The sequence below is a fragment of the Arvicanthis niloticus genome, chromosome 1, assembly GCF_011762505.2.
Source record: "Arvicanthis niloticus isolate mArvNil1 chromosome 1, mArvNil1.pat.X, whole genome shotgun sequence".
Classification (NCBI taxonomy): domain Eukaryota; kingdom Metazoa; phylum Chordata; class Mammalia; order Rodentia; family Muridae; genus Arvicanthis; species Arvicanthis niloticus.
Genome location: NC_047658.1, coordinates 22,335,094 through 22,345,356, shown reverse-complemented (window position 1 = coordinate 22,345,356; position 10,263 = coordinate 22,335,094). Strand labels below are relative to the sequence as shown.

The window sequence follows — 10,263 nt, the reverse complement described above, 5'->3', positions numbered from 1 at the left end:
TTAAAATTAGTTTCGGTCAGCGAGGCCAAGCTATATTTTCTAGAAACCATCTGCTTGATTGGCACAATAGGAGGATTTTCGAGGAAAAAGAGGGGAGCGAGTGTGAAAGGGAGGGAGGGGGTGCTAGAAACGGCTGGGGCCGCTGGTAGTTCCTTGGGCCTATTCTAAAGGTGAGCCCCTTAGAGTTTATCTTAATAGAGGCTGGGGCTGTAGAAAAGCGTTCTGGCTGCGCCTGGAGCACTCCTCCGTTGCTAGTACAGGCAGCATTCGACTTGGAAGCCCGGGGTGAGGGGAGTGCAAGTCCCGGTAGCCTCTCACCCAGGGAACTGTCTGCCTTTCTTAGTTACTTTCTCCATGCTCCGGAGGACCAAAGCCTGTGGGTTTGCGGCTTGCAAAAGGCAGCCTTAGCATCCTGCAACCCTGAAAGCTGACACCAATTTCCTTCTCTGAGAGCTATGAAGCTCCTCGCTAGGTGGCCCAAGCTTCCTTAGTCTGGGCACTCACTCCCGGAGAGGTCTGTTGACAGTCAGAAGGTCCTAAAGGCACCTGCCTAGCAGAAAGGGGCACTCTGGGGATGGATCTGCAGCAGCCTGCAGGGCCGGACTCCAAGCCGGAGCCCCAGCTCGCTCTCCTCTTATCTTCTTTCTTTGGTTTTGCTTTTTGAGACAAAGTCTTTCTTTGTAGACTTGGCCAGCCTGGAACTCACTGCGCAAACTCGGCTGGTCTTGAACTCCCCAGAGATCCTCTTGCCTTTACCTGTCGGGTGCTGGGATTAAGGGTGTGCACCTTCTTCCCTGCAAAGAGAAACAGTCAGAAAGCTCAACTGTGGTTTAAGAATGGGAATGTTTTCTCCGACATAAACTTGAAAATAACGACGTTACAATGAGTGTCAGGACTCAAAAACAAAACAAAAAACCTCGTGAGCTCAGGTCAAATGGCATTAGTCACAGGACTTAGGCGCGGCCGCCATGCATGTGGCCCTCGGTGGCCACGAGTTTGAAAAGGCGCATCCAGAAATCACTTTAAAGTAAGATCTGTTTCTGATTTTTTTTTCTTCCTTAGGATTTAATTTTGTTCTTTCAACGGCAGCTAGCCCTGCTCCCACCACCACCACCACCACCACCACCACCACCCCGAGACCCCGAGACCCCTCACTTTTGCTCTTTGCCACCAAAGGAACTCTTGAGACGTCTATGTGGATCCGCAATGGGTAGACCTACCTTATAGTGAGTCAGAGTGGCCTCGTAAAAGCAGAGCTTTAGTTACAACTGAATTACGGGGAAACAAAACTGCCTGAGGATGAAGAGGGTAGCTAGCCAGCCAGGGCTTCAAAAACCACACCTCAGCGGAAGTAACCTCGGGAAGCCCGATCTGGGAAGACCCAGGATGCTCTCTGGTCCTTTCTTCCGCAGAAACCTAGCGAATTCTGCAGGTGGAGGTTGAATTCCGATCATCCGAAGAGGAGGAAGTGCCTGACGGATAGGAATTCTGGCACCTGTAGCCACAAGGATCTTCAGAATTTCTGAGCTGCCTCGGATTTGCAGATGGGTTGGGGGTTGTGGGTAAAGGAAAGGGGTAGGAAATAAGAAGGAGGTGGGAGGGAAGGAGGAGAGGAGGAGATTGGAGAGGCAAAACAGGAAATGAAGAAAAGGAGGAAAGGGAGGAGAGGAGGAAGAGGGGTTTTAGTCTATTTTGCTGAAGAACTTTCAAAACTCAACAGATCTTGCAAGTACAGGATCCTGGTGCCAGTGCCACGTCTGTATTTAAATGGCCATTTCTTTGATCTGGTTATTCTAGACAGCTATTCCTCCTGATACAGGAACGGTCCTGGGTTCAGAAACTGCAGTTTCACCAATCTTCAAGCATGAATTCACCCCCAGAGCCCGGCCCTAAATAACTTTTTAATTTGAATCAAGGGAGAGCTTTAGTGTGCTCCGTTTCTGGTTTAATGTGATATAAATCGCAGATGTACTTTCATGAATGGTTAAAGCAGCGACATGGCGATCATCAACACAAAACGCCCTGAACAAAAACCATCGAAAGAAATAGGCTGGTTAATAAGATTTTTTTTTTTTTTTGAGAAAGCTTTGTGTTAAAAAGCAAAAAGGAAAACCAGCTGAAAGTGACAGTTAGTTCATGGCTAATAGGATCAGGGCAGCCTGGCAGGGCTGCACACTTCTCTTTGGGGAGGGTTCAATCGCACTAAAGAAATGAATGGGACATTTAACACATCTGTCATCTCGCCGAGCCAGAAACCGGGCAGTGGAGGCTCAGAGCCACCTCAGCCCCAGACTAAGGAAAGACGCCAAGGGAGGCTCTCTAGGATTCTGGTTGGAGACACCAAACTTGGGAGACTCTTTTCCCTGTGCGAACTTAGTTCTTCCTGGTAGTTTTTACACAGTTCTCCCTTGCAGTGAACCCAGAAGCTGGCAAAATAAATGTGCGGGAGTTAAGCGCCTCTAAATACCCGGAGTTGTGTCCTAACTTTCAAGGCTCTCTGGCTTAAACAAAGAGTTAGGGTGGTGAACTTCAATGCCCCCAAAGATTGGAAAAAAGAGACCCTGACAAGTGAGCTACTGGGAGGAAGAACATTTCCAAGGGTTTGTGCTCTTCCCAATCGGAATTCCCAGTCGGGTTGGGTTCTGGGCTCTGCCAGGTTCCGCCTTCAAGGAACATCCTTGCACTCTGGGCAGAGTCCCAAAGAAGTTCTCTCTCTCCCCTCTCCCCTCTGTCACCTCTCTGCCTTCTCTCCCCTCTCTCCCCTCTCTCCCCTCTCTCCCCTCTCTCCCTTCTCTCCCCTCTCTCCCCTCTCTCCCCTCTCTCCCCTCTCTCCCCTCTCTCCCCTCTCTCCCCTCTCTCCCCTCTCTCCCCTCTCTCCCCTCTCTCCCCTCTCCCCCCTCTCTTCCCTCTCTCCCCTCTTTATCCTCTCCCCTCTCTCCCCTCTCTCCCCTCTTTCCCCTCTCTCCCCTATCTCCCTTCTTTTCCCTCTCTCCTCTCCCCTCTCCCCTCTCTCCTCTCCCCTCTCTCCTCTCCCCTCTTTCCCCTCTCTGCCCTCTCTCTCCCCTCTCCACCCCTCTCTCCTCTCTTTGTCACCCTCCCTCCCTCTCTCTCCCCTCTCCCCTCTCCCCTCTCTCCTCTCCCCTCTCTCCTCTCCCCTCTCTCCCCTCTCTCCCCTCTCTCCCCCCTCTCCCCTCTTCCCTCTCCCCTCTCTCCCCTCTCCCCTCCCCTCTCTCCCCTCTCCCCCCTCTCCCCTCTCTCCCCTCTCTCCCCTCTCCCCTCTCCCCTCTCCCCTCTCCCCTCTCCCCTCTCCGCTCTCCCCTCTCCCCTCTCCCCTCTCCCCTCTCCCCTCTGTCAACTCTCTCCTCTCTCTCTCTCTCTCTCTCTCTCTCTCTCTCTCTCTCCCTCTCCTTCTCTCTCCTCTGGCTCCTCTCTCTCCCTCTCCTCCTCCCCTGTCCCTCTCTTCCCCCTCTTTTTAGGTTATTGGGAATTAGAAGTGAATAGTTTTCCCACCTACTTTGGAATTCAATATTCCCCCAAAACAAAACAAAACAACACCCGTCAAATCTTCCCAAATCTGGCCGACTATCGTCGGATAGCACCCAAGTCTCCCTGGGTGTGAGAGAGGGACTTCCAACCCATCCCTTGCATCTGCTCTACGTGTCCCATTGAGTGAGAAATAGCTGGAGACCGGTGTGTTTTCATGCTTAAGGGCTTGACATTTTCCACACGGCCCCTCACACACAAGGGAGAGTTATTTTACCGATAGCCTGGAGATGTAGTTCTATGAATATTTATTGATTTATTTTCTAGGCTCAGCAGGGGGCCGCAAATAAATTTAGTGCGTTCTTTAAATAATTCCTTTTCTATGAGGCAAGATGTCATCTGAAACTTCTAAATAGGCATTTAATTAGCCCGGGTGTTGCTTCAGAACAAAAACCTCCAGCGAGAGCTTCGAGGGCTCACTGTATAGTAGAGAGGCCATCGATGCACAGCGTTGATGCGCGCCGGCCTTTGTTGCCGCCCCATTGTGAAGGCCATGCTTATGAAGACTAATCCAATCATAAATTGCATCTCTGAACCAATCAGAGAGCCTGGAGCCTCCCGCGAATGAAGCCGGAGTGGAGAACTTTGTTGAACTTCATTGTCAGAGCTGTCAGTTTTAAAAGCGTTGGAGCGGGCGGGCCACTATAAAACCATCTCTTGGACCGGAGAGCCACAGAAGATTCGCAGACGCCCAAGTAGGACGGTTACCAGGATACTGAGCCGAAGAGGGCACCGCGGGAGGGGCGGGAAGCCAGGCGCTTGCCCTCCGGCCAAGGGAAAAGGGGCTACTGCACCAGCCCCCCGCTCTGACCATGATGTTCCCCGGCCTCCTTGCGCCCCCCGCGGGATACCCTAGCCTCCTGCGACCCACACCCACCTTAACACTGCCCCAGTCCCTTCAATCCGCATTTTCCGGCCACTCTAGTTTCCTAGTAGAAGATTTGATCCGCATCAGCCGGCCCCCCACCTACCTGCCCCGCAGCATACCCGCTGCCAGCCTGTCACCTCCCAGGCAGGAGGCCCCCACAGCCCTCGCCGACTCGGGGACCTCGGACCTGGGCTCTCCTGGGCCCGGGAGCCGGCGGGGCAGTTCTCCACAGACCACCCTCTCCCCTGCCAGCGAGCCCACGTTTCTGAAGTTTGGGGTGAATGCCATCCTTTCATCCGCGCCCAGAAGAGGTAAGTAACAACCGTGCCCTCGACGTATGTCCAGCGGCAGGACATCCACTCAATCCTTCACAAACTAGTTCCTCCGCGCTTGTTAGTGCATAGTTCCACGCAGGAACTCAGACCCCAAGGGCCAGGTCACTGATTATGAAACTTAGGTACTGAGGATTTAGGGGGAAGAAAAGTCTCAGACCTTATGGGTATCCTCGAAATGAACTTGAGCCCCCGACCGTTGAATGCAGTTCCCTAGTTAGATGTCTCAGCGCAAGCGCTTTGGCGTCTGCGTTCCCGCCCTCAAAACTAGGAAAGAGCCTTTTTTTTTTTTTCTTCTTTAAACCCAACAAGTACGTTTATTGTGTTGGTTTGTACTATTATAGATAGATTTGCAACACCCCACCCCACCCCTCCCTATTTGCCTGAGTCTCTGGAATGGTGATGGGATGGGGGCACAAATGAAGCGACGCTACGCAAATTTATTTTACTCAGTGAATACGTTTTTAAAGATGCCTCGGATACCCGCTGCAGTATTAATTAGATCGCGTATGTGACGCGCCACGCAGTGATCAAGCACATGACCAAATTCTCTCTCCTCCCTCGCCCTACTAGAAACTTCGCCGGCTTTGCTGCAGAGTCCCGCTCCCAAGACGTTCGCCTTTCCATACTTCGAAGGCTCGTTCCAACCCTTCATCAGATCCTCCTATTTCCCAGGTAGGTCTCTTTCGTGTTTTTCCGCTCCGGGCGGCCGGACAACCCGTCCCAGTCCCGGACCGTCGCTCCCTACCCCGAAGTCATATTTCTCCGTCCACCCCTCGGGGTTACGCTCTGGTTCAGAGGTTGCGAGGCGTACAACATTCACGAATCCGTCGCGCCAATTTGATACCCCATTTAGCACAAGCAGTGACTGCTTGACACTACGCACCAATTCCCTGCTCTACAAATTAGCAAGAATTGTCATGGTTCGCATTTGAGGCGGTTCCCTTCCCGGCGAGGAGCTGTTGGCATCCCTTCACTGCCGCCGTTTCCCACAGAGTTGGTGCACTTGGCCACCATTCGCCACAAAGGTCTCAGCACCGTGACCAATTGGCCAGCTCCTCCGGGCAGCCACACGCAGACCGGCCCTCGCCCCTCCACGCCGTCGAAAAACACCTACCAGCCGCAGCTAATTTCCCGTTAACATTCATTCAGGGCTGCTTCCCCACCCCCCCCACACACAAGACCGCATGGGGTGCCCTCTTCTGTAGGATGCTTGGGGTTGCCCAAAGGTAGGAAGCCTAGATCCTCCCGCGACTCCAATCTTCTCTTGCCGGTTTGATTTCCCAACCCCATATCTTGCCCATGGGCTCATTTTGTAAAAGAAGAAACAGTTGGCAGAATTCGGCTCTGGGTCCTGCTCTACAGGCGAGGCACCCCCAAGAGTTTTCATCCTGAGACTTACGAGTGTTCAAGCGTTGCCTCGAACACTTTACAGCTGCTTAAAAAACAGGGAAGGCCCCTAGACAGGAAGGGGCTAGAGCCTGGGTGCAGTGGGTGGGGGCAGGGCAGGACCAGGACAGCACTCCCAACATCAGCAAAAGAAACTAGCGACGCTTTTTTTTTTTTTTTTTTTTTTTTTTTAAAGGAGAGAAGAAACTCTCCACCATCACCATTCAGGCGTTTGCCCACAATGGAATTTGCTCCTTTCTCCCGGGTCTCAATGGGCTAACAAAAACAACCCGAGCTTTATAAATAGCTTTTCGTGTCCATTTAATGTGAAAGATTGTGGGTAGAGAAGCCTCTGCCATCACCGCTCTCCCAGTGGTCTCGGCCTGCAGTTGTGTTTGGCTTGAGTGTAAATCTCTTTTGTCCCGGTAATATATGGCTCTCGCTGCTTGTCCAGAGCCTTTTGCGGTTAGTTCATTACTACACAATTACCATTCACGCTTCGTTAGCGTCTCTGTTTCTTTTTGTTTTTCTTTTTCTCTTCCTTAAAGCGAAACTCTACCCCTTTTTATAGCGCCAATTCCCAGTGGGAAGCGGTCAATGTGCTAATTAGACGCCACTTTCCTTGCATTCAAGCCGATTTCTTTACGTTTGTGGGGGAAGCAGAAAAATCATATGTATTTTTTTTTTTTAAGGATGAATGACTGGATTTTTTTTTAAGCCAAAGAGGATTTTTCTCTGTCTGCCAAACCAGCAAAGTGCCGTGTTTTAAAAGGTATAGACGGCACCAAGGTGATTGCGAGTCTGTGGGTCTTGGGGGAAAAGTGGAGGTGTGCTGAGTAGCTTCTGTGGGATTATTTTTATTTCTGTAATTTACTTTATTCTGTTGCTATTTAAGCTGGTTGGTGTGGATTGTTTCTCTAAGACCATTGAATGGAAGTTGGGGGAAAGCAACAGGCAATTGTGGCCGCTGTTTTTCCTAATCCGGGTTTGCACGGGAAAGTTATTTATGCGGAAAGTGCCTTTCACCCAGACAGGTTGTAGGTTCTCGGTCTATTCTCTACCGGGAGAAAAAGGGGTGCTTTAAAGAGATGAAGGGACCCGGGAGTGTGGGGGGGAGGGGAGAGAAAGCTAGCGGAAAAACAGCCTAGGAGAGGCGGATGCTCGGCTCTGCAGGACACCCAGCTCATTCTCTACTTCCCTCACCCCTCAGCTTCCTCCAGCGTCGTGCCTATCCCAGGGACCTTCTCCTGGCCGCTGGCCGCTCGCGGCAAGCCTCGCCGGGGCATGCTGCGCAGAGCTGTGTTCTCTGACGTGCAGCGAAAAGCCCTGGAGAAGACGTTCCAGAAGCAGAAGTACATCAGCAAACCAGACCGGAAAAAGCTGGCCTCCAAGCTGGGCTTGAAGGACTCGCAGGTGTGCGCACGCCCTCCACCGCCCCACCCTCACGCAGCACCCTAGCCCACGTCAATCAATTGCAAGAGCTCTCTGATGCCTCTTAGGCTGGCGGAGCAGCTGGGGAAACCCAGGCCCAGCGAGGTAGTAAGCATGGGTACCAAGTTATTTGAGGTTTCCCCAGATTAGCTTCCTTTTCCACTCCCATTTCCATCTTCCTAGGCCCACCTCCCCCACACGCCCACTGAGTCAGGTGCTGAAGGAGAGGATGGATGGATGGATGTAAGGGTACATGGATAGATATATTGATGGATAGATGTCTATGCTTGGATAAATATATATGCAGATGGGCGTGTGCATGGATAGGTGTATGCATGTATGGGGTAGGTAGATAGTTACATGAATAGGTGCATAGATTATGAACTGGAAAGATGAATGGTCATGGCTATGGGGGCGAGTGGATGATCCCCGAATTCGATCAAACTTGCCTGGACAGGCAGGTAGGTAGATGAGTGGATCAGGAGCAGAGAAGGCCTACAAGGTAGATGGGGAATATCTCCACAGAAATCACCTTGAAGGCACGAAAGACAGCGCTCTCCTCCATATTCCCCAAGGTTGCCCCACCCACCACTTCCACCACCACCCTCGTGAGCAGACACTAACTTGTTTCCCGGTTCTTTCCTCACAGGTGAAAATCTGGTTCCAGAATCGACGCATGAAGTGGAGGAACTCCAAAGAGCGGGAGCTTCTGTCTAGCGGGGGCTGCCGAGAGCAGACCCTTCCGACAAAACTAAACCCTCATCCAGACCTCAGTGATGTAGGCCAGAAGGGCCCTGGGGATGAGGAGGAAGACAGCCCGGGTGTCCGCCTGGCCTACCATGCGCCCCCAGACCCTCGACATCTGCTGGAAGGGCCACTACCTGCCTCACCAGCACACTCGAGCAGCCCGGGTAAACCCTCAGACTTCTCTGATTCCGATGAAGACGAGGAGGGCGAGGAGGACGAGGAAATCACGGTGTCCTAGGAGCCCCTCCAGCGGCTCTGGGGCTGTTGCAATTGGAAACTGGAGAGGGAACGCCCACGTGGCTACCTCTGTACAGGATCCTGGACCCTGCCTCTTCTCACAACAGATCCACCACTTCCTCAGGGGTGGCGCCACCCTTTCTGTTGTCCCAGAGACATTTCCTTGCTCGGTGCTGCCCCCTCTAAACAGCCCTTTCCACGGGAGTGTAAGCCTTTCCCACAAGGGCAACGTTGCATCTATTTATTGCAAATTATTTTAGATACCGCGTGCAGGGTGTGTGTGTGTAGAGGGGCGTCTCTAGTCCCACTGCCAGTGCTTACTGTGAGCCAGGGCCTGTCAAACACCAAGCCTCTGACCCCTAGCTTCCTGGATGCCCACCTTTCTGCAGGGAGCATCAGTCAGCCATCTTGTCTTCTCAGTGTGAGAGTAGAGAGCACAGGAGATTCCAAAAGAGAAGAAGGGCACAGCCAAGCCTCCCTGCCTAGGGGGAAAACACTAGGTAGCTTCTGGTTTCTTGATGCTCCGCTGGTGGGAGGAAGTGATTTCTCTCTGTAGAGAAGAGCTTGTCTCTATTTCTATTCTTCTCTGAAACATGTAAACTTTCTCTACATGTAGAACACGCGCACCCAGCGCTCTGCTTTGTGTCCTTTTTGCTATTTCAAGGGGAGCCTTTTGCAGAGTGCCGGCTCCTGGCACTGGGATGTGGACTTGTCTGCCTCTCTGACATGTTTCACCCAGCTTTGCTGTCTGTGCAGCTTTCATAAGCTGTGCTCTACTGTGTATCTATATTTTGTATGGATATTTTATACTGAGGTTATTGTGAATGACCATAATGAAGGGCTGACTGCGTCCCTCTTATTATTTTTCCCTGCAGTGGTCTTTAAAGTTTAAAAGGTAGCTGTGTAACTTCATAATTTATAAGGAAATGCTTATTTTGTATTTTTTACCATGTACAGACTTTTTATATATGTATATATGTATCAAATGGACAAAGGCCAAATAAAAAGTAGAATGGATTTGATGGCTAAAGAACATCATTAATTCACAAAATGTGATGGCTGAAAGAAACAGGATTGGTCACCCGGATACCCAGAAGGAAAATGTCTTAGGGGTTTACTGTTGTGAACAGGCACCATGACCAAGGCAACTCTTATAAGGACATTTAACTGGGGCTGGCTTACAGGTTCAGAGGTTCACTCCATTATCATCAAGGCAGGAACATGGCAGCATCCAGGCAGGCATGGTACAGGAGGAGCTGAGTTTTACGTTGGAAGGCTGCTAGCAGAATACTGGCTTCCAGGCAGCTAAGATGAAGGCCTTAAAGCCCATACCCACAGGGCCACACATACCTTCTAATAGTGCCACTCCCTGGGCTGAGCATATACAAAATCATTAAAACAAACTATTATAACATAGCCCTATATGCTAATTGACAAGTGACAACTCCAGTAAGAGGGTACCAAGAAGCTGGGCTCACAACTAACCTCCCATTCTCCCAGACCAAAGTGATGGACTGCAAAAGGCCAGTGCAGGGCACTCGGGTTGCTCAGGCCTGCTGTGGTTTGCATGTTCCCCTGGAAGGGAGAGCTTTTTCTAGTGTCCTGGAATGCTTTAGGACTAGTCCCGATCCTCCGATCCTTCTGCAAATAGCCTGATTCTAACTGGAATGTCAGTCTACAGTCAAAGCCCGGATGTGAGTTCCAGGCTCCAGAGTC

General features: G+C 51.4%; 1 protein-coding gene across 1 annotated transcript; it reads left to right on the top strand.

The window, feature by feature from the left end:
* The first annotated feature begins 4,235 nt into the window (after positions 1-4,235).
* Positions 4,236-8,548, top strand: Dbx1 (developing brain homeobox 1). Its single transcript, XM_034493986.2, has 4 exons — positions 4,236-4,722; positions 5,317-5,418; positions 7,343-7,545; positions 8,213-8,548. The coding sequence occupies exons 1-4, from the start codon at positions 4,356-4,358 to the stop codon at positions 8,546-8,548; spliced, it is 1,008 nt and encodes a 335-aa protein (XP_034349877.1). The 5' UTR covers positions 4,236-4,355.
* Positions 8,549-10,263: the final 1,715 nt, after the last annotated feature.

What these genes read in the sequence shown, in the direction of transcription:
- Dbx1 (XM_034493986.2), top strand. Translation starts at nt 4,356, where the DNA reads ATGATGTTCCCCGGCCTCCTTGCGCCCCCCGCGGGATACCCTAGCCTC. An exon ending in CAGATCCTCCTATTTCCCAG is followed by an intron (nt 5,419 to 7,342) that starts GTAGGTCTCTTT and finishes CTCACCCCTCAG; the next exon opens with CTTCCTCCAGCGTCGTGCCT. An exon ending in TGGGCTTGAAGGACTCGCAG is followed by an intron (nt 7,546 to 8,212) that starts GTGTGCGCACGC and finishes CTTTCCTCACAG; the next exon opens with GTGAAAATCTGGTTCCAGAA.